We start from the raw sequence: 24100 nt of genomic DNA on the forward strand, positions 1-24100 counted from the left end.
CGTCCGTTAGACAACACGAAGGGGCGGGGCTTATGACCTATACTGTTACCAGCCACTGGGGGGCGATCAAGGCGCGGAGGCTTCAGTTTCTGAGAGTTGCTGCAGGCTGTGCTCACGTGAACAGTATCGGCCAATTATAAGCCGGCGTTCTGGCGTAGCTCTGATGTAACTCAGAAGTGCTGCACTGTATTTACTATTATGTCAGAAGTGTAGGACACAGACGAGTAGGAATTACTGAATAAAGTCGCTATTATTGTTTTTTGCACACAAAAAGTCTTCTCATTGCTGAACCACTGGAGTGACATGGGCTGTTTTAACGATGCCGTTACTACCTTTCTTAAAGAGCTCTTGGATTTCATCAAAAGTATCTTAATTTTGCTCAAGGGTCTCACGGGTTTAGAGCGACATAAGAGTGAGGAATTACTGACATCATTTACATTTTTTGGTGAAGTAACCCTTTAAACAAAGCTTTAAAATCCCATACAGTAGCCTACCTTCAGTGAGTGACATATAAAACAATTATTACTATTTTAATATTTACAATTACTTTAGGTTATTTGATATCGGATAACATCCCGTGTGTGTCCAGCCTCCTTCAGAGTAAATATCAATTACAAAAGAAAAACATTATTCCAAAATACTAAAGCAAAGTACATCTCTGATCCTATGGATTTCGCGGGTCGTATTCAAATCCAGATGACGCATACTGTCACGTCGACCAATGGGCGGAGAGGGGGGCGTTCCCAACTATTTGTTCCAAACACGAATCCGGAGTGCGAGGCTCTTTTTCGCAGGTATGTAGCAGCTGGGCAAAAGAAAACAAATTTATGTTGTCCTCTTTTGATCGAATATGTGTTTCTGTCGGTGTTTGAGTGCTTTCTGCAAGGGGCTGGTCGTTCAAGAGATTTGAGTGTATCAATCGGGGCTGTTTGTTCGATCATGGCACATTAAGGGGAGAAAAAGGGGCAAAGCTTTGGCCAACTGAAGCCCCAAAGAAACGTGTATCTGTATGTTATGACACGCAGACCCATCTGTTTGTGTGCGATCCTTTAACGAGGGCTTTTAGAACTTGTTTTTGATCTGAAAGCAGATCTGTGGCTCTGTTCAGAGGGGGAGGGAAGAGGTGCTCAAACACGGTTAGACATTTTCCCCTTCAGTCTCCCAGTAAACAAAGAATATTAGATCAACTGGCGTGTTTGTGCTGTAATGTGTGATCGGATCTCTCATTTCAGATGCTCGCATGATCACACAGAGAGTCCATGTTTTTGCGATCAGATTTTTAGTTCCCATTTTGACTTTGGGTCTGATTACTAAAGGACAACATGCCATGAAATAGGCGTGTGTGCTAGTGGTGTCATATTCGTGTGTGCTCTTTCAATCTAGAAATCATGAGATCATGATATCCGTCCCTTATAAACGTTTTGATGGTGTTTATATGCGGATCTTTTGTTCGGTGTCGTGTTAAAGTGCTCGCGAACATGCTGAATTTTTGAGCGCTTTGCAGCGAAATCAGTCCGAACTTGTTTATTCTGTAAGTTTGAGCTCTTTTGCTTCGGGTTGTGTTGTGTTTTGTCCGTATTTAACGCGATACGTTTTGCACGCATACACGCGCGCGCATCAGCTCTGACTGACTGCGGACGGACGGGGCGAGGAATCCCGGGCACTAGCTTAAGCCCCGCCTCTCGTGGGCGGAGCATGGCAATATGAGCCTCACGTCATGTTTAACGCCCTCTCGGAGCTCCCGACTAATCGGAATCGAGGATTTATCTGAGTAAACACCCCTCTTGAGTTACGTTATACTTTACGCGTTCTCAGGGCGCCTGGCCAATCGGAGTAAAGGAATTCTATTAGGGGCGTTTATTTCATGAAATCCCTCATTCTGATTGGCCATTTGTTCTGAGGGGCCGTAAAAATGACGTAATCCCAGGCAGGAAGTTCAGGAAGTTGCTGAAAAAGCGTTCAGATGTAATGCCATGAATGTACTAATATCACGAAGAGTAATCGCGCGTTATAATAAAGCTAAGCCTAGTTTACAACAGTCTAAAGAGAAAAATATGCGCTCCTTAAAACTAGTCGCCGTTTTAGATTCGCCGTGCGAACGTGTGTGTGTGTGTGTGAGTGTGTGAGTGAAGCAGTGGCGGGTTTTGGCTCAACCCCCCGTACAATGTTAATTTCTTGTTTGAGTGACAGCTGAGAACGTTCAATAAAAGTACAACCCAATGTCGTCTCCTAAACAATGAGCCAATCAGAGACTGAGTGGGCGCGGCCTGTGCGCAAATCCCAAATCAGCCCCTCCCCTCCCTACCGCTTGTTTTCAACAGGATTTAATGCGTTAGTTGGTTTTAAACTCAGTTTTTAATGTGTTTTATCGCTATTTTACCACAGAGTTTTAGTATTTCGGTGATGTTTTAACAGCCTTTTTGTACTGCAAGCGCAGCTAACAGAAGCGGGTGAGTTTCAGAGCTATAAAATGAAGACTTTATTCCGTATTTCTGAACGTTTCCCATAAATAAGCTGTGTTTCAGTCAGGCAGAAACTTCCGACCTTTAGTTTTCATATTTGCTTTGATAAAAGTGAAATTCCTGGCTAAACTTTGTCACTTTTAGTCGCGGGTTAGCAAGTTAGCATTATTGGTATGCGTGTGCAGGAGAGGCACGCTCACACACACTAAACACATGTATACACTCCCCATATATGCACATACTGTACTTATACACACCATATACATTATGTATGCACACACCATGCACATTTAAGCATACAGATATACACACACATTATTGCTCATTTTAAATACACACCATGCACATTTGTATATACATTTTGTGGACATTACTCATGTTCATCCAGACTAGTTGATCTCCTGTTGCTAATGGTTTGGACTACAGCCAAATCATGTTTTTTTCATACTGTAAGTTGGTTTCTTTGTCTTGTCTGATTCAGGTCTTAGTGCCCTCTGAGTATGAGTACAGCATGAGGAGGTGTTTAGAGGATCAGGAGCCAGTGTTCATCCCACAACAACGCCGGCTTCCTGGCAGCGTAGAGGGCTTCCAGCACAGGGTTCTTGCCCCAGCGCCTGCCGTATTCGAGGCTGTGGCTGACGGCATGCAGCCTACACCAGGAATACAGTACCCGGTTCCCCAGACATACCAGGTATGGATACCCGCCATTATGATGCATTATAGACCTTATGTAGCCCCGCCCCCTTTCAGCGATGCACTCGTTGTGTTTGGTCTTCCGGTTTGTATTTCCACAGCATGAAGGTTAAATCTTACGGATTTATGAATGAACCGCTTGTTTTAAAATCTTCCCAGTCAAACCAACATTTATGACATCCACCTCAAATGTTACAATGCTCATCGAAACTTTCAATAACTCTACAATAAGTAAATCCTCTTCTCCAGCTAATTACTGTTTCGACAGCAATGCCATAGAAATGCACAGAGCTACCACAAAATGGCGCATAAAGTCTATAGCTCCTAGGACTGTGTTCCTAGCCTGACAAGCCAGACCCACATCAAGATGTTTGGTCTGGAAACTCACCATTGACAGCTCAATCCGAGGGGCGGGATAAACGGTTGTCTTTCAAACTCCCTCTGCACGCCTTGCACGTAATTGGAAAGCGCTACCACCAACCAGAGCAACGAAGGTGAAGCAGAGCTCGTTGACAGATTAAACATTCGCCGTATCCGGTCGGCAAACCTCCAAACACATCTTCCCATTTTTAAGAATGACTTCTGTGCCGCTCTTTGTTCTTTTCTCAGAGAAAAGCTTAACTCCAAGTCTTCCAGAGTCGCGGTCAAAGCTGAATCGAAAGACCACCGTTCGCCAGTTTCTGTGTTTACTTGAAGCACACAAACGCAACTCTACCGTCATTATGTTAAGCCCCGCCCACCGACTCTATACACGATGTGATTGGCTCGACCAGAGTTTGGCACTTACAGCTCAGAAGTGTATTGAGTGTTGCTAGACGACACTCGCTGCAAATAAGATTTGCTGCCGCTAGGGTGCGTCTAGATTTCTAGGCTACTGTGTTCCCACTGCATCCAGTTAATCCAGAGTGACTCCAGAATCTGGAGTGTGGCAGAAGAAACAGACCTTAGTTTTATTTTTTTTATTTTTTCAATATATCTGTAGTTGTTATTCATTTTAATTCAGATTTAAATTGCTGAAATAAAAAACATTAAAAAAAAGTTTTTTATTTCAAGTAACAAAAATATTTTGGGAATTACACTAAAATAATATTGTGTTTCATAGTGTAAGACCATATAGACAGACATTTTGAGCCATCAGCTGGAATAATAAATAGGGTCTAATATATCTGTAAAATATATTTACAGTACTGGTCAAAAATTTGGAAACACCAGTTTTTGAAAGAAGTCTCTTCTGCTCATCAAGCCAAAAATGCAGATAAAAACAATAATATTGTGAAATATTATTACAATTTAAAAGAACAGATTTTTTTTATTTGAATATATTTTAAATTGTAATTTATTTCTGTGATCAAAGCTGTGTTTAGCATCATAACTCCAGTCGTCAGTGTCACATGATCCTTCAGAAATCATAATAATATGATGATTTATTATCAATGTAACTGGAAACGGTTGCCATTTTTTGGACCCTTTGATACTTTTTACAGGATTTATTTATCAATAAAAAGTTAAAAAGAACTGCATATATATATATATATATATATATATATATATATATATATATATATATATATAGATAGATATATAAATATATTAGGGCCGGGACTCGATTAAAAAAATTAATCTAATTAATTAGAGGCTTTGTAATTAATTAATCGCATTTTAATCGCATATAAATATTTGACCTGAGAACAATGAGAAGTAATTTTTCACATGTATTTTTAGTATACCATTGAATAATGACTGAATACATAAGCTTAATCAACAAAATATTGTTTATTTATTTCAGTCCAGCAGACCAGCACAATGTTTGCCATTAAGTTTAGCAAAAGCATATTTGTGATATTTGAGGCTCGATGTGCGGCGGTGATACGCTAACTCCTTGTTGTATAGCTTGCACACAACCGTGCTCTTGTCGACGCTTCCATTCTTTCGTTTTTTAAAACAAAATTTCCCATCCACGGGGCCAAGCAAAGCAGTCTCATCAGCTTCTTCGTTCATGTTCACTCATGCCCTGCGTCTCAATCAGCTCCCTAGTTCCCTAGTCGGGGCACTGATCAAGACATAAGTCAATGGGCTGACTCCCTGATCAGTGCCCTGACTACTGAACTAGGGAGCTGATTGAGACGCACCCATGTTGTTGTCGTGACTCCGGAGCGTGCTCTAGTTGGTGTTCCAGTATAATCGGTCCGTCGAAACTGATTTTTTGAAAAACGTTCCGCGGTGCAAAAATAAATGCGGTTAAATTTTTTATTTTTTTTGCATAATTAATTAACGCGTTAAAGTCACGTAATTAATTAATCTTAATTAACGCGTTAAAGTCCCGGCCCTAATATATATATATATATATATATATATATATATATATATATATATATATATATAATATTTAAAATATACACAAGTTTTTTTACTATCACTTTGTATCAATTTATCACATCTCTGCTGTATAAAAATATTTTATATATTTTAAAAAAATTCTGCTCTTTTTATTCATCAAAGAATCCTGAAAAAAGTCAGTTTATAAAAAATATTAAGCACAATAGTTTTTACATTGATAATATATCATCATATTATTATGATTTCTGAAGGATGAGACATTGAAGACTAGAGTAATGATGCTGAAAATACAGATTTGATCACAGGAATAAATTACATTTTAAAATATATTCAAATAGAAAATAATTATTTTAAATTGTACTAATATTTCATAATATTACAGTTTTCTGTATTTTTAATCAAATGAATGCAGGCAGTATCAGTGTCTCGCGCCACATTGCTGTATATTAATTGTTGCGTATAATCTGAAGCATTTGTGAGGACAAAATAATTATTCTTGCTTTATTAGGAGGGTTATTGGATGGTTATAAAACATCTTAATTCATATTTAATGAGATCTTTGCAACGTTGCTTTTTTCAGGTGTCTACAGTGTCCCAAAGCTCAAGTGGCCACGGTCACACTCCCAGTCCGGCGGTCCACAGCGTGGCTCACCATCATGGTCCGGCAGTGGTCCAGGCCCAAGGTCCTGTGCCCGTGCAGGGTCACGCCCACCCGCCCACACCCTCTGCATCCGCACAGGGGCAGCAGCAGTTCCAGAGACTCAAGGTGGGACCGGATTCTGTGTTTGGCTCGTTTTGGAGTATAACAAATTAAAACCTGCAGCTGTGTGCGCGAGATAAACTGGATTGATGTTTTCACTATTGCAGGTGGAGGATGCCCTGTCTTACCTGGACCAGGTGAAGCTCCAGTTTGGCAGTCAGCCACAGGTCTACAATGATTTCTTGGATATCATGAAAGAGTTTAAATCTCAGAGGTGAGTTTATTCACATGTAGGGTTGTCATGATAAAATTGTATTTGTTGATACTAAAGAGCTAGTGTACGGATACCACATCAAAAACTGTGTGCTATTATACCTAAAAAAATTGAACCTTTATTTCTAATACAAATACAACAAAATTACACAGTGGTTTAATTAAAAAAAATATTTTTAACTCTTTCCCCGCCAGTGTTTTAAAAAAAAAAGTTGCCAGCCACCACCAGGGTTTTTGACCATTTTCACAAAAATGTTATAGCTCATAGAATATTTAGTTTTATGAATATCTGAGCATTTAATATATCACAAGAAAGAGCATTTATAATTTCTTTTGACGTAAGCAATGCCATATGGGCGAAGAAAAACATAAGCCATTATGCATGCATGCATGCAATGTCCTTGCCCTCTTCTCACAAGTCCTGCCCTACATTTCCCACAATGTTTTCTGTTTCATTGAGAAATATTTCATCATAATTAATAATTGCAAATGCTTTTTCTCTCTCGCTCTGTTATTCTGCACAGTATTGACACCCCGGGTGTAATCAGCAGGGTGTCGCAGCTCTTTAAGGGTCACCCTGATCTCATTATGGGGTTTAACACATTTCTTCCGCCGGGATACAAGATTGAAGTCACGAGATACAAGGACAGTGACCTGGTTAACGTGACTGTGCCCGGTGAGAACCCACACATCATACCCCACGGCATCTCCGTGCAGCCGCACCAGAACCAGATCCAGATCCAGATCCACACAAACCCTCCCAGCCTGGCATCCACAACTCCTACACAACCCACGCCGAAAAGCAAGGTATTCACAAGTTTGGAAACAAATTTTTTAATCTATAATAATTAATTAATAATCTTATAGTCTGTGCTAATTCCAGATGATGATTTAAAAATTTCACTAAACATTATTAGCCCTCATCCTTCCCTCGCATTTTGTAACTAATCCTTCCCTTGTGGATCAAAATGACCCGAAGCCCTAAAATTATACTTATTTTTAATTTGTCCAGAAAGCTTGTTTAATTTTTTTCTGTTTTCTATTTTTTAATGCTTTTTTAGTATTTACTTTTAAATGACTATATTTTATCAATAAATAAATAGTAATTTAAGCACATTCTTCCAACTTCAATTCAACATAACATAATTTAATGCATAACCCTTTTAATTCAGCTCAAAATATCTTGCATTGGGTGTCTTTGCTGACCTTTTGTGGGAAAATGGTATAACATGGCCCTATTTATCCCAACATTATGAAGCTGCAGACTCGGAGCCTGCATCCACAGTCCCGCACTCAGAGTCCCGCATTCTCAGACCCCTCGTTTGTAAGAAACAGCGCCTCCTGCTGTTCTGAAGACTGCACAACACCCTTATCCAAATAAGATGCAATATTACGTTATCGTTTCATTTAAAGTTTTCATTTAAAAATAAATTTACACAAAATAACGCTTTTGCAGACATCTTTGCATTCCCAAAAAATGTCATTGTTTTCTCTGACTAAGTACGCAGTAGATTTTTTTATTTATTTAATAAAAAGTGTGGGCAATTCTTTTTTTTTTTGTTCAATATTTCTTTCAGGTTCACATGCTAATGGTCTAATTAACATATTATACGCAATGCTAACATTACAAAACCATATTTTTTTATATCTGGAACGCTAAGCATAACTCACACAAGAATAGACAAAACGCCAATAATGAACGAGTCTGTACTTTAACTATCACCTAAACATCATATTGTGGTAAACAGGACAAAGCAAAGAAAAAAGGAAGAAAGAATTGTGTTAATGACTTTGCTTTGTATCTTCAATTGCATAAGGTAAAATAATAACTACTGTAAATAATACAGTTTACAATTAGTAATACCATTTTTGAATTGTACAGATTTGTTTATTATTCGTGTTTTGTCTATTCTTGTTTGAGTTTTGCTTTGGATTCCAGATATCAACAGGTTTTTAATGCTAGCAATGTATAATATGTTAATTAGACCATTAGCATAGGTTGACCTAAAAGAAACATTGGAATTGGAATTAAAAAAACATTGTAGCAATATAATATCACATAACATTTTTCAAAGGATAGTTCAATCTGTAATTGTATATCTTCCATCAGTAATTTTCTTTTATTTAAATAAACAAAAACAAAAAACTACTGGGTACTTTGTTAGTCAGAGAAAACAATGACATTTTTAGGGAATGCAAAGATGTTTGCAAAATCGTTAGGCTAATTTGCTTAGATTTATTTGGAAAACTTTAATTGAAACGGCACCGTAATAATATATCTTATTTGGATAAGGGTGTTGTGCGGTCTTCAGAACAGCAGGAGGCGCTGTTTCTTACAAACGAGGGGTCTTAAAAATGCGGGACTCTGAGTGCGGGACTGTGGATGCAGGCTCCGAGTCTGCAGCTTCATACTACTCATTTATCCAATATTTTCATAATATTTAATGACTCTTGCCACTAGATGTCCTTATAGCTCTATATGAAGCAAATGAGCTGTTCCGCTGGGTCCTAAAGTAATTTCTCTTCATTATGCATTCAGATACACATGTAGACATTATAAAATATTTTTTTTGGTAAAGTTTTAGCATTTTTAGTTTGAAAATTTAGCATTTTTAGGGTTTTCCATTCATTTCTTTAGGGGTCAAATTGACCCAGGTTTATTACGTTTTTTAAATTTCAACCACAAACTCCTTGAATCCAGTAAAAAAAAAATGTTGTTGCATTTATGATTCAAGTGTGGCAAAATATCTTAGATAAACTCTCAATTTGCTCATTGAAAAAAGTAACATTTTTTGCAATAAGCTTTGTTACTTTTGAAATTAAACAATGTCTCAGCTAGGGGTGGGTGATCTTCCTAAAATGTCATATCATAATCTTATTACATGTCCACCATCTGAATCGTGAACGTCCTAATTTTGAGATGTACTTTCGAAAGTATCCAGACGAGAACAAGCGTGTGGACTTATCTATTAAACACTCAGTTAGCAAAATAGTCATTAGACCCTGAGTTAAACTTTAAAACACTGCATTGTCTTCACTGTATGAATTAAATATAGACTGATTCTTATTAAAACTACTAAAGTTATTCAGTCAAGAGTAGCGAGTCATTTTGTCTTTTGTTTAGCATTAATGGCACAGACAGCACATGTTTTGCATTAGGCTTTAAGACACAAATGCACAGATCTAATATAATGAGACACAGATTTAATTTTCTTTTTTTTTAAATTGAGATCAGAATATAATGAAATAGCAAGCTTGCGATTCGAAATCGAAGCATGAAATTTGTGTCAATAACCAACCCTAGAAGCCACACTGCAAATGTCTTTTCCCAAGGTTAGTGTTAGTCCTGATCAAGATCTATATTCACATCTCTCTGTACAGCCGCTGCAATCTCCAGCTCCGACTCCGAGTAGTCATCCCAGTCCGTCCGTCCATCCGTACGCATCCCCGCGTTCACCCCCGCTGCAGCCCCACACTCCCATCACCGCCGTGCCCACCGCCCCACCACTGCAGAACCAGCCCGTGGAGTTCAACCACGCCATTAACTACGTCAACAAGATTAAGAATCGCTTCCAGGGCCAACCCAACATCTACAAATCCTTCCTCGAGATCCTGCACAAATACCAGGTCAGGCCGGAGAAACACCAAACACACTCCATAAATAAATTATAACTTGCAATCAATTAACAGATATATGTTATACTTGTTTTGTTAATCAGAAGGAGCAGCGTAATGCTAAAGAAGCAGGGGGGAGCTACACCCCGGTCCTGACCGAGCAGGAAGTTTACGCTGAGGTGGCCCAACTCTTCAAAAACCAGGAAGATTTGCTCTCAGAGTTCGGGCAGTTTCTGCCGGATGCCAACAGCTCTGTGGTGAGTTTGATTGCGTCTCCACCGAATATACTATATACCGAATATAGTATATTCGAATATATCATTCGAATATACTCCAGGGTTTCTACAGATACAAAGCCATATGCTAATCGCTGAAGTTACACTTTAATTATTTACACATTATAAATACCTTAATTTACAGCAATGTGCTGTCAATGGGCATCCAGGTACTGTTCATGCTGCTGAGAGCGACGTTCAGGCAATATTAGGGGTGGAACGTAGCCTGACGTGGTCATACTCAATTCTAGTCAGAATATGAGTCTGAAACTGCTCCATTGGGCTGTGATTATGGGGCGTGTTTCAACCGAACCAGGAAAGACATCAATTGGACAGACCTACAACCAATCAGAGCAACGAAGCGACGCATTGTTAAATGTCAACAGAGCTCAACTACTATGTTGCCAAGTCTGCGTTTTTTTTAATATGTTTTTTTATATGTCCAAGGGTTTAAGCCACTATTATGTGATATATAGACCCATGAGTGCGAATTTTAGAAGGCAATCTTGCCAAAATAACACAATTTACCCCCCAAACACATTTTTCCCCCGAAGAACCCCCCCCAAGAAGCTATTGTTTAGGGCTAATAGTTTGTGGATTTTGTTTTAAAAACTTGGCAACCCTGTCTGCACACGCGCTGGAATAAACGATTTTAGCCGGTGTTGTAAAAAACTAAAAGAATTTATTGATACACGGAGTACTTACCCAACAGGAGCATCATCTTTGAGAGAAATTGTGAAGGTGAATGCAGATACAAACAAGCTCTCCGTCTAGGATTCGAGTAAATATAATCCAAGCCCCTTTGATGACGTGATGATTACATTCCTGTTTATCATCTGTCCGTCATCGTCTAAAGCCCGCCCTGATGATTTCATTGGTCCGAACAGTTTCTGTTCGGGGATAATTACTCCTCTATGGAGCGATGCCAGACCGAATTGCCCGACCTAAAAATGTTGTGGGCGGGGCTAAATTCGGCTGTCATACAGGCTAGGTGTAACGTTATATGTACAGGTTATTTGTTTTTTAAATGGCTTTTATAGTTTTTACGTTTTTGTTATTTTAGCACAAGTAAAAACTAAATTACAATGGGGAATGTTTCCCTGGCTGAAATGAAATGTTTTTTAACGGTTTTAGGTTTAGTTAACTATATTAGCTCTGCTGTGAACTTCATCTAGATGTTGGGGAAGACGGCAGCGGAGAAGGCCGAATCTATGCGTAATGATCCCGGTGCAACGGTCAAGAAACCGCAGCTCAATAACAAGCAGAGGCCCAATCAGAACGGCTGCCAAAAATGCAAACACCCGACTACAGCCGTCACCCCACCTGTGAAGGTACCACTCTATGGAAATACATTGAATGAATTTCATCGTTTTTGGCATGTCGCCCTTTTGCTTACTGATTTGAAACATAATCTTTGTTTAGTTTTATTTGATTTCCTTGGGATACCTTTCTTAATTTTTGTCTGTTTTCCCCCTTTTTTAAGAAAAAGCTCAAGTTAATGAATATGAAAGATTCATTGGTTACTGAGGCTGGCAAACACAGCGGAGGAACAGAGTCTCTTTTCTTTGACAAAGTGAGTTGCTCTAGTTTAATGTAGTCATGTTGATTTTATAAGCAGGTTGTTTTATCTCAACATTTTTCATTTCAAACATTGACTGACATTACTTATCTGTTTATAGGTCCGGAAAGCTTTGCGAAGTGCCGAAGCCTATGACAACTTCCTCCGCTGCCTAATCATTTTTAATGAGGAAATCATTTCTCGTGCTGAGTTGGTTCAACTTGTGGTTCCATTCCTGGGGTAAGTTTAGTGGAGTTTAATTTTATGCATGTAGTTTTGTTTATTTTAATTTATACTATATCTAACTTTTGGCTCTCTAGTGGTTTAAGAACAAAACTCCATGCATTTTGAGGAAGAACCTTGTTTTGGTTGTACTTCTGATGACTGTGGATGAACGTATTTTTATTTATTACAAAGCTGCACCCCAGCAATCATTTTTCAGTATGGTGTTTGTGATTTGTGATTGTGATTGTCATTTTACCCCAGCAAATTTCCTGAGCTGTTCACTTGGTTTAAGAACTTCCTTGGATACAAGGAAATGTCACACTTGGAAACGTACCCAAAAGAAAGAGCCACTGAAGGAATTGCCATGGAAATTGACTATGCTTCATGCAAGCGTCTGGGCTCTAGTTACAGAGCTTTACCCAAGAGCTACCAGCTACCCAAATGTACCGGGAGAACATCACTCTGTAAAGAGGTAAGAGAGTCAAAGAGAGTCAAAGAGTCACTTGCAAGTCATCAGATGGCATTTTTATACCCCACATTATTTCCTACTGAATATTGTTTGACTCAGAACTGCATCATATTATGCATGTTTTTATGATAACTCTTTATTTACGCTGGTTTGTTGGTTGTGGATACATCAGGTGTTGAATGATACCTGGGTTTCCTTCCCCTCCTGGTCCGAGGACTCTACCTTTGTGAGCTCAAAGAAGACTCAATATGAAGAACACATGTACAGGTGTGAGGATGAGCGGTTTGAGGTGAGACTTTCACACACATGAATATTTTAACCGGTTCTGCTTGCTTTTTTTGCTGTAATTCTTACTGATGATGATGTTGACTCCGCCCTCCAGTTGGATGTGGTTTTGGAAACCAACCTGGCCACCATTCGTGTTCTGGAGTCGGTTCAGAAGAAGCTTTCTCGGATGTCTGCAGAAGAGCAGGCGAAATTCCGACTAGACAACACTCTGGGAGGCTGCTCTGAGATCATCCACAGGAAAGCCATCCAGAGGATATATGGAGACAAAGCTCTGGACATCATCGATGGGCTGAAAAAGAATCCGGCAGTGTCTGTTCCCATTGTACTCAAGAGGTTAGAGAGAATAAATGCTATAAATGAACATCTGTCTAAAAGGCTACATTACCCATGTTTCAGAGTGAGGTTTGTGCAGAAATTAGTTTAGAAAAAATATTTATATTATATTAAACCAGTGTGCATTTGTTTAATTTTTTTTCAGATTTAATGGTAGACCAATATGCTTTATATATGCAAACTTTATTGCCAAAAGTATTGGGACTCCTCTCCAAATCATTGAATTCAGGTGTTCAATCCCTTCATGGCCACAGGTGTATAAATTAGGCACTAGACATGCAGACGCTTCTGCAAACATTTTTGAAAGAATGGGTCGCTCTCAGGAGCTCAGTGAACTCAAGCGTGGTACTGTGACACCTGTGCAATAAGTCCATTCCTTTAATTTCCTCACTACTAAATATTCCACACTTAACTGTTAGTGGGATTTTAACCAAGTGGAAGCAGTTGGGAACAATAGCAACTCAGCCATGAAGTGATAGGCCACGTAAAATCACAGAGTGGGGTCAGCGCATGCTGAGGGTCACAGTGCACAGAAGTCACCAACTTTCTGCAGAGTCAATAGCTACAGACCTCCAAACTTCATGTGGCCTTCAGATGAGCTCAAGATCAGTGTGTAGAGAGCTTCATTGAAAGGGTTTCCATGGCCGAGCAGCTCATCCAAGCCTTACAACACCAAGTGTAATGCACGGCGTGGGATGCAGTGGTGTAAAGCACGCCGCTACTGACTCTAGAGCAGAGACTTGTTCTCTGGAGTGACCAATCACGCTTTTCTGTCTGGCAATCTGAAGGACGAGTTTGTGTTTGGTATTGCCAGGAGAACAGTACATGTCTGATTGCATTGTGTAAAGTTTGGTGGAGGGGGGATTATGTTGTGGGCTTGTTTTTTTTAGGGGTTGGGCTTGCCCCCTTTGTTCCAGTGAAAGGAACTTCTAATGCTTCAGCATATCAAGACATTTTAGACAATTTCATGCTCCCAACTTTGTGGGAATCGTTTGGGGACGGCCTCTTCCTCTTCCAACATGACTGCACACCAGCGCGCAAAGAGTTGGCCCATAAAGACATGGATGAGCGAGTTTGGTGTGGAGGAACTTGAATGACCTGCACAATAGAAAACCTTTGTGATGAATAAGAGCGGAGACTGTGAGCCAGGCCTTCACGCCAACATCAGTGCCTGACCTCACAAATGCGCTGCTAGACGAATGTTGTGTGTATGTGTATATGTATGTATGTGTATATGTGTATATATATATATATATTATTTTTTATTTGCTGTTCCAATATCTAGAGACAGCACATTTTAGCTACTAAGTTTTTTATATTTTTGTTACAAGTTGTTAATGTGTTATCAAGTTATTTTAACAAGTATTACATGTCCATCTTTTTATTCTGCGTCTCAGGCTAAAGCTGAAGGAGGAAGAGTGGCGTGAAGCTCAAAGGGGTTTTAACAAGATTTGGAGAGAACAGAATGAGAAATATTACCTGAAATCTCTGGACCATCAAGGCATTAACTTTAAGCAGAATGACACTAAGGTGCTACGCTCTAAAACGCTTCTCAACGAGATCGAGAGTATCTTTGATGAGGTGAGATGCTCTTTATCCTCTAGAGGAAGTTAAAGAGGTTTGTTTCTCTTTAGAGAGACGAGTTTCCAGCACATGATTGATGATTGTGTGTTTGTTTAGCGGCAGGAACAGGCTTCAGAAGACAACAGCACGTCTGCTAGTGGGCCTCAACTGACACTGACCTACGAGGACCGTCAGATTCTAGAGGACGCGGCTGCGCTCATCATCCACCACGTCAAACGTCAGAGCAGTATCAACAAAGAGGACAAATACAAGATTAAGCAGATCATCTACCACTTCATTCCCGACATGCTGTTCTCTCAGCGAGGGGTGTTGTCGGATGCTGAGGAAGAGGACGACGAGGAAGACATGGACCTCGACGAGGGGGCATCGAAGAAGCACAACGGGCTGGCAGGAGGAGTTAGTGGCAGCCCGACAAAGACCAAACTGCTGTTTAGCACATCCACGGCTCAGCGACTTCGCTCCTGCGAGGATGCGTATAATCTGTTCTATGTGAATAACAACTGGTACATCTTTCTCCGGTTGCACCAAACCCTGTGCTCGCGTCTGCTGCGGCTCTACGTGCAGGCCGAACGACAGATCGAAGAGGACCTGAGGGAGCGCGAGTGGGAGAGGGAAGTGCTCGGACTCAAACGAGAGAAAAATGAAAACACTGCCATCCAGCTGCGTCTGAAGGAGCCAAGTGAGTAACAAAACGTTTCTACATTTTACTTAAACATTTGTTTTCTTCAGGATAACTGATGAATCATGCGCAATAAGACAAGGAACATTTATTGAGAAAGTAAGCAGGGTTTTTATTTCATGTTGACTTTGTAACTAGTGAATATAGCTGGGTGTGGACCGATTTCGACTCTTTCTCTTGTCTTTCAGTGGACATAGAAGTGGAGGATTATTACTCCGCATTTCTGGAGATGGTGCGTAATCTGCTGGATGGAAACATGGAGGCATCTCATTATGAGGATTCCCTCCGAGAGATGTTCACCATTCATGCCTACATCGCCTTCACCTTGGACAAACTCATCCAGAACATAGTCAGACAGGTCAGTCTGCCCAAATCCACTTCCACTTAATTTTGTTGTAATAGCTTACGCATTGCACAGTAAGTCTTTATTTGAATTGTTGAACATTTACAACAACAAACAAGACAAGTAAACAGTCGCTAATAAAATAAGAGCGAATAAACTAATTACAAACTAAAGCACAAATAAATACAAAACAACAAAGAGACGAATGAAATAAAACATGCTAAGTTTTTCAGGTAGGTCTAACAGGTAAGAAATACAACAGAAATTAAAGTAATCAGAATGATTGCTTGCAGTTAAAATTGCAAAAACTACTGTCAAGAGCAGCGAGTGATTTTTCTCTTTGTCTTTTGTTCTTTGATTAACATGACAGACAGCAGCGGGTATATTAGGCTGCTGTCACTTTAAGAGTGAATGCATGGATCCAATATACTGATATATGTTTGCTTTCTCATCTGTTTACATGTTGGACAATTGACTGGGTTTAAGTGCAATAAGACATAAAATAAAGTCATTTTGGTATTCTCAAGCTGTTTGAGAGGCAGCTTTATGAGATCCGTTATATAGATCAGTAATGCAGACTCTTTTGGTGTGAGTGTGGAACTGCAGGAGTAAAATTATGCGCCGTCTGAGAGAAAAGAGCTGTGAAGTATGGACTCATTTTGGCTTCAACTGAAGCCACTAAGGAAATCGACAAGTCATTTTGTTTGCAAAACAGGCCTAGTTAAAATCCAATTCTCTGGAAACGCATTAAATCTAAGGCCCTGTCCACACGAACACGGGTATTTTCAAAACCGCAGCTTTTTCTACACGGTTTGGCTGTTCGTCCACACGCAAACGCTGTATCCGGTTACTAAAACCGTACTTTTCTGAAAACGCCGGCCAGGGTGAAGATTTTTAGAAACTCCCGTTACAGCGTTGTCGTGTAGATGGTGAAACCGGAGATTTCGGCTTTTTAAATAGAAGTGCGCGCCGTTCTCTCCTTTGTTTGATATCAGATTTTCCACATCTCCTTTTGTTTACGTAAGTCGATTCTATGCGGTGGACTCCACTAACAGCGCTTATCACATGTATATACTACAGATACATGTTCAGTTATTTCATTGTATTGCAGAACAAAGGCGCCAGAATGCAATAATACAAAATAGTCAACCAAGTGTGTGAAGCTATTACAGTCCACTTCGGCCCTGCACCTGTGTATACAGTTACCTGTCACTGAGTCCAAAGCAAAGGAACTTGTAGGAAGTGTTTCACTTAAGCCCATGGCATCCCTCAGTCAGTGCAATGTGCATCGGTGCAGTGAATGGGACCCATGTGGAAATCAGGCAGCCAATCATAGCGTAGTTTTGCGTTCTCATGTGGACAGAATTTTTTTTTTAAACCGTGCTTGTGTGGACGTGATTGTTTTTTTAAAACGGAGAAGGAAAAACTCCGGTAATAAAAATACCCGTGTACGTGTGGACTAGGCCTAAGAGTTCGCTTAACATCCCTGCTGAGAAGCGTTTCGATAGAATATGTTCAGCACGTTTTCCTCTCAGTAACCGAATAAACACACAACAAAACAGACTGCTGCTGTAGCTCCAGAACGAAAGCATCTGATCATAGCAATGTGGATATGATGCACCAGCCACCAGCTCTGCAGTTAAGTTGCTTGAAATAGCACTTTATACAATAAACTGCTTTAAAGAAAACAGCTTTACGGTATTAAATATAAAACAAACAGTCATTCAGTCATGGAATGGACTGCACTTTCTGTTGTTAAATCATTTAGAAATGAAAAAGTGCTATACTATGGACCTTTAAAATGTGCACAAAATAGTGATATGAATGATACTGTATTAATTAAATCAAATAGTTTCTTATCATGTTTTATGCATATGGTTGTTCTTTATTCTTTAAATTAGATCTTTGCTTTAAAAAAAAGAAAAAAAAGAAATATGGCACTATTATAACAATTTATCAAATCGTAATACATATTATATTGCGAGATTCTTGGCAATACACAGCCCTCCTAACATAAGTGTTATCTATATATATGTATATGTATATGTGTATGTGTATGTGTGTGTGTATATAAAACGCATAAACAGTATCAATATATTGGATCCGTGCAGCTCTTAAAGTGACAGCAGCCTAATATGCCTGCTGCTGCTGTGTCATTTGATGTTGTTTTAACTTTAAACATTCATCTGTGTTTAATGTATACAGTGAAGACTATAAAGTGATTAATTTACATTTGATTAATTGAAATTTCTGTACCTGGAAACTCCTGTTAGACCTACTTGAAAAACACCTGTTGTATATTTTGTTCTGTTTGTGCTATTACTGTCTGTTTATTTGTCTTAATTAGGGTTTTTAATTGATATTGTTATGTGAAGTTGTTTTTTATAAATTAACTTTTTGAACTTAAAGAAGTTTTGATTTCTAAGTTAGAGATAATTTTTATTAGTGTAATGCCTGAATAGATCACAGAAAATGTATTCCTCGATTATATTAAAATCCTATTTTTCTCTGTGTCTCTTGCTGTAGCTACAGCACATAGTGAGTGAGGAGATCTGTATTCAGGTTACAGAACTGTACCTGAGTGAAAGCAGTCACTCAGCCACAGGTGGATCTCTGCTCACGCAGAGCAGCAGGACACCGGCGGAAACGTCTTACCAGCGTAAAGCCGAGCAGCTCATGTCCGACGAGAACTGCTTTAAGGTAGTTGTAGTTGCAGCAAAAGCAAAGCCTTACAGTGTTAAGAGTCTTTAATCTTTCTCTCTCTCTCACTCTCTTTCGCCCTCTAGTTAATGTTTATGAAGAACCAAGGGAATGTTCAGCTCACTGTGGAGCTGCTGGACACGGAGGAGGAGAGCTCAGACGGGCCAATGGAAAACGAGGTGACATTCACAGATCATGCATAGAATGGCAATAATTGGAAGAATAATGAAAAACATTTTAAGTAATAATGATAACAATAAAAATGCGGGAACAAATAATAAATAAATAGCTAAAAGCAGGAAAAGAAATTACCTAAAACATTTTCATTACTTGAAATAAAGTAAGTTGCTCAAACAATGTCTCATTTTTATTGATACACTAAAAAACTTGATACACTAAAATAACAAAAAATTAAATAAATTATATAGACAACTAAAATTAAAAAATGGAAACTGCATAAGAAAATTCCTAAAATTTTCAAACAAAATTATAATTAAAAAAATAACTAATTTAAAGTATTAAAAGCGTGTTTGTGTGTTTCTGTGTCGTCTCTGTGTGTCTCTGTGTGTGTGCGCTTGTTATTCTAAAAAAAAAAAAAAAACATGTAACATTTTCCCTGTTTTTCTGCTCCCGTGTGCAGCGCTGGTGTGATTACGTTATGCGGTATCTGTCGGCTGAGTTCACGCCTCCAGACCTGAGGGATCATATGTCTCAGAAGCCTGTGTTTCTGACAAGGTGTGTTTGTGATGTGTGACCACTGAACCTCTCAACCAGTGATTGAATCTTAGCGTTCAGACTGTTATCATGCAGCAGAGAAGTTCATAGAGGTAAATAATCATTCATTATTATTGGTCCATCGTCACCTCCCTCCTCCGTTTCTGCAGAAACCTGCGGCGGATCCGTAAGTGCCAGCATACCCAGTCTCAAGAGAAGGAGGTGAAGGATGGAGGCAGAAAAGAGAGCACGGACAGCATGAAGATGGAGTGCATGTTCAAACTCAACTCCTATAAAATGGTGTATGTCTTCAAATCAGAAGATTACATGTACAGACGCACGGCGCTGCAGAGAGCTCACCAGGTAAAGTCGCACACCAAGAGCAACACAACAAAATCATAGAGCTAATTAATGACCGGTCATGTTATACTTTTTTTGATTCGGTGTGTACATGACCTGTGTATATTCAGCTCTGTAAAAAAATTAAGAGACCACTTAACATTTTTATATATATATATATATATATATATATATATATATATATATATATATATATATATATATATATTATATATATATATATATATATATATATATACAGTCTTGTTCAAAATAATAGCAGTACAATGTGACTAACCAGAATAATCAAGGTTTTTAGTATATTTTTTATTGCTACGTGGCAAACAAGTTACCAGTAGGTTCAGTAGATTCTCAGAAAACAAATGAGACCCAGCATTCATGATATGCACGCTCTTAAGGCTGTGCAATTGGGCAATTAGTTGAATTAGTTGAAAGGGGTGTGTTCAAAAAAATAGCAGTGTGGCATTCAATCACTGAGGTCATCAATTTTGTGAAGAAACAGGTGTGAATCAGGTGGCCCCTATTTAAGGATGAAGCCAACACTTGTTGAACATGCATTTGAAAGCTGAGGAAAATGGGTCGTTCAAGACATTGTTCAGAAGAACAGCGTACTTTGATTAAAAAGTTGATTAGAGAGGGGAAAACCTATAAAGAGGTGCAAAAAATGATAGGCTGTTCAGCTAAAATGATCTCCAATGCCTTAAAATGGAGAGCAAAACCAGAGAGACGTGGAAGAAAACGGAAGACAACCATCAAAATGGATAGAAGAATAACCAGAATGGCAAAGGCTCAGCCAATGATCACCTCCAGGATGATCAAAGACAGTCTGGAGTTACCTGTAAGTACTGTGACAGTTAGAAGACGTCTGTGTGAAGCTAATCTATTTTCAAGAATCCCCCGCAAAGTCCCTCTGTTAAAAAAAAGGCATGTGCAGAAGAGGTTACAATTTGCCAAAGAACACATCAACTGGCCTAAAGAGAAATGGAGGAACATTTTGTGGACTGATGAGAGTAAAATTTTTCTTTTTGGGTCCAAGGGCCACAGGCAGTTTGTGAGACGACCCCCAAACTCTGAATTCAAGCCACAGTACACAGTGAAGACAGTGAAGCATGGAGGTGCAAGCATCATGATATGGGCATGTTTCTCCTACTATGGTGTTGGGCCTATTTATCGCATACCAGGGATCATGGATCAGTTTGCATATGTAAAAATACTTAAGAGGTCATGTTGCCCTGTGCTGAAGAGGACATGCCCTTGAAACGGTTGTTTCAACAAGACAATGACCCAAAACACATTAGTAAACGGGCAAAGTCTTGGTTCCAAACCAACAAAATTAATGTTATGGAGTGGCCAGCCCAATCTCCAGACCTTAATCCAATTGAGAACTTGTGGGGTGATATCAAAAATGCTGTTTCTGAAGCAAAACCAAGAAATGTGAATGAATTGTGGAATGTTGTTAAAGAATCATGGAGTGGAATAACAGCTGAGAGGTGCCACAAGTTCTGAGAATCTACTGAACCTACTGGTAACTTGTTTGCCACGTAGCAATAAAAAATATACTAAAAACCTTGATTATTCTGGTTAGTCACATTGTACTGCTATTATTTTGAACAAGACTGTATATATATATATATATATATATATATATATATATATATATATATATATATATGTAGGGATGCCCACGGTTATATATGTGTGTGTGTGTGTGTGTGTGTATATATGTATGTATGTATATATGTTGGTATCTAATTTTTTTACTGTATAATTATTATATTCATTTTGCAATTGCATGTGATATAAATGTTGTCAATATTGATTTTGATATTTATATTTTTAATAGTATTGAGTTTTTGTCAAGCAATGTCCCAGAAGTTAAATTGTTGCATTTGAAAAAATATTGTGGCTGTGAAAAGTCATTACCTTTCTCTTTTTCAGTCTCACGAGCGCGTAAGCACGCGTCTGCACCAGCGTTTTTACGCCTGGACTCAGCGCTGGGTGAAGGAGCATGTGACCAGAGACATGGCTGCTGAAACCAGCAAGTGGCTCATGGGAGAAGGGCGGGAGGGACTGTTGCCCTGCTCCACCACCTGTGACCCTGAGATCCTTCACTTCCAGCGCATTAATAAGTACAGAGTCAAGTACGGCACTGCCCACAAGACCCAGTGACATCAGCGGGCAGGGGGCGGAGCTCAGCTGTGACCGAAGTGAGATTTTTAACAGTGTTTTTGTGTGTGTGTGTGTGTGTGTGTGTGTGTGTGTGTCCTTTTTTTATAAGCTGTTCCTGCAGAAACGCAGGTCTCCCAGTGCCAAAAAACATGGGGTTGAAGACCTGTCAGTCAAACCCAGCCCGGACCAATCAGCACAGCTCTTACATTACAGTAGACTCACCCTCCAATTTAATACACAGTATATATCGGATTTCGTGCATCTCTTGAACGCCAGTCGAGTGTGTTCCCTGGTTTTTGATAGTTAAAACTTCACAGGCAGCAGATCCGAGTAAATCTGTGGCGGAAAAGACATCAGACTTTTTACGAAAACACAACTAAAGCGTTTCGGCATAAGTGCACTTAACTTTAGCGTAACTTCCAGAGATTTATTCTGCCACATAATTTAAGAGAACAAAGATTAGAGGGGCGACTCTTGCATTGTAATATTAGAATAAACGAATTTAGTTTTTACTTTAAAAAATAAATAAAAAAGGTATAAAAAAATGAATAAATGTGACAGCAATAAAAATCTAAGGCCTGCATGAAGGTATGTTATGAATCAGAAAACACACTTATTTCTGCACCGTACACCAGCTGACAGCAAACATGACCTGTGAACCACACACAAACACACACAGTTCAACAGATTTGTAAATACAGTGTAAATATCGCCAGACCTTTTTATGCCAGAAGTGTGTTGTGTTTAGTGCTTTAGTGTGGCGCTTGGGGAGAAAGAAGTGGGAACCACATGGAAAACGATGACAAATGCAAGACAGTTCATTGCAGTTTTTACCAAAGGGAGTTGATTATTAAGGTCGGGGTTTGTTTTCTTTCTCCTTTTGTGCATTTACTTTTCTATTTTGTCTTTCTTTTTCTTTTCTTTTTTTATTAGTAAAATTGTTAATTTGCAAAGTAGAAATGAATCCAGGTTCTTGTTTTTGAAATGGATGTTTTTATATAAGAAAAAAAGCATTTTAATTTTTGAAGTTTGAATATGGATCTTGTTTCTGTACACTTTTATCACTGACCGTTTTTGGATAAACCTTCAGCTGTGTCCTCTGGCAAACAAACGCAGACACAACTCTTATGAATGTAAAGGTCTTCTTTATCGTTGTCAGAGATTTCAGTCTTCACTCTGGATAGATTTCTGCTGGACAAATCTAAATATAAATATATATACACATTTTAAAAATGAGTCACAAAGCATGTCTTTTCTGTGGATCATTATAGACCCTTTATTTGCATAATATTTAAATTAATAAAAATTACATTTGTAGCATAAACGTCTGGCTTGTTCATTTTCTTCTAACATGCGTCATGTATTTGCTGATATGCTTCATATTTTGTTGGTAATCAGACTGTAGTTATCTTCTGTGGCCTCCAGGGGGCGATAGGCCCTTTAGATATACTGGGCTGGGGTTTAAAAGTTTTTATATACATGATGATTGTTTATACATTTTATACACACATTCATATATATATATGTGTGTGTGTGTGTGTGTGTGTAATTTATCATATAATTTGTTTTAATTATTAGCTTTTCATTAAACTCACACACCCCAATAATGTTTAATGCACTTCATGTTGTTGACTTTTTTAAAAAGTAATGTTTTCTCTCCATGTGTATTTTATTTATGTATCAATGTTGTACAAGATTATCCTATTCAGTTTAATCTAATAAGCGAGTAAAGTCAAAAGTGTTCAGATAATATTTCTTCAAATGTGCAATGTAATGGATTACGTTACTATAGTACTACAGTTTTTGTCAATTTGTTAGTGATCTACCTAGCACTATAATACAAAATATTTTAGTGAGATAATGAAATAAACATGAAACACAAAATTGTTATTTTCCTTCTAGTTTTGTCTAAAAAATTAAAAACCGTGTCGTACTGTACATGTGAATGATACTGATCGAGCTTCATCCATTCGATGAAAAGTCGAAATTATGAAAAGTCGAAATTCCTCATAATTGACATACAGAGAAATTATTTTTTTCATGTAATTTAATTACAGTTACTTCTGATGTAATTGAACTAAATACTAAATATAATTATACATAATTCAATAGTGGACTTAACATCAACATTTAAAGTCTAACTTTAAAATGCATGTTTTTATGTATCCTTCTCACATTTACATTTATGCATTTAGCAGACGCTTTTATCCAAAGCGACTTACAACTCAGGAGTACAGGAAGTGATCCGTCAAGAAGAGGCAAAGAAAACGCAAAACGTGCCCAAAATACCAAGATTTGTGTACTACTCAGACACAGAGTAGCA

The 24100-nt window shown here is 38.6% G+C and overlaps 1 protein-coding gene across 2 annotated transcripts; it reads left to right on the forward strand.

The window, feature by feature from the left end:
* The first annotated feature begins 696 nt into the window (after positions 1–696).
* On the forward strand, positions 697–23010 carry sin3aa (SIN3 transcription regulator family member Aa). Of its 2 annotated transcripts, none has more exons than XM_067436275.1 (21): positions 697–794; positions 2944–3153; positions 6073–6258; positions 6360–6466; positions 6990–7272; positions 9847–10092; positions 10185–10337; positions 11531–11686; positions 11839–11928; positions 12035–12153; positions 12400–12610; positions 12780–12896; positions 12990–13228; positions 14626–14809; positions 14909–15491; positions 15680–15849; positions 18361–18534; positions 18621–18713; positions 19175–19269; positions 19419–19611; positions 21547–23010. In XM_067436275.1, the coding sequence occupies exons 2-21, from the start codon at positions 2974–2976 to the stop codon at positions 21775–21777; spliced, it is 3810 nt and encodes a 1269-aa protein (XP_067292376.1). In that variant the 5' UTR covers positions 697–794; positions 2944–2973; the 3' UTR covers positions 21778–23010. The 2 variants fall into 2 exon arrangements, with proteins under 2 accessions (XP_067292376.1, XP_067292377.1); XM_067436276.1 differs by lacking the exon at positions 697–794 and adding an exon at positions 2302–2450.
* Positions 23011–24100: the final 1090 nt, after the last annotated feature.

This window comes from Pseudorasbora parva, chromosome 25 (genome assembly GCF_024679245.1).
Source record: "Pseudorasbora parva isolate DD20220531a chromosome 25, ASM2467924v1, whole genome shotgun sequence".
Taxonomy (NCBI): Eukaryota; Metazoa; Chordata; class Actinopteri; order Cypriniformes; family Gobionidae; genus Pseudorasbora; species Pseudorasbora parva.

Excerpts from the sequence above, each read along its gene's own strand:
- sin3aa (XM_067436275.1), top strand. The coding sequence starts at position 2,974 with ATGAGGAGGTGTTTAGAGGATCAGGAGCCAGTGTTCATCCCACAACAA. Across the intron at positions 12,897-12,989 it reads GTGAGGATGAGCGGTTTGAG|TTGGATGTGGTTTTGGAAAC; the intron begins GTGAGACTTTCA and ends TCCGCCCTCCAG. Across the intron at positions 19,612-21,546 it reads CGCTGCAGAGAGCTCACCAG|TCTCACGAGCGCGTAAGCAC; the intron begins GTAAAGTCGCAC and ends TCTCTTTTTCAG.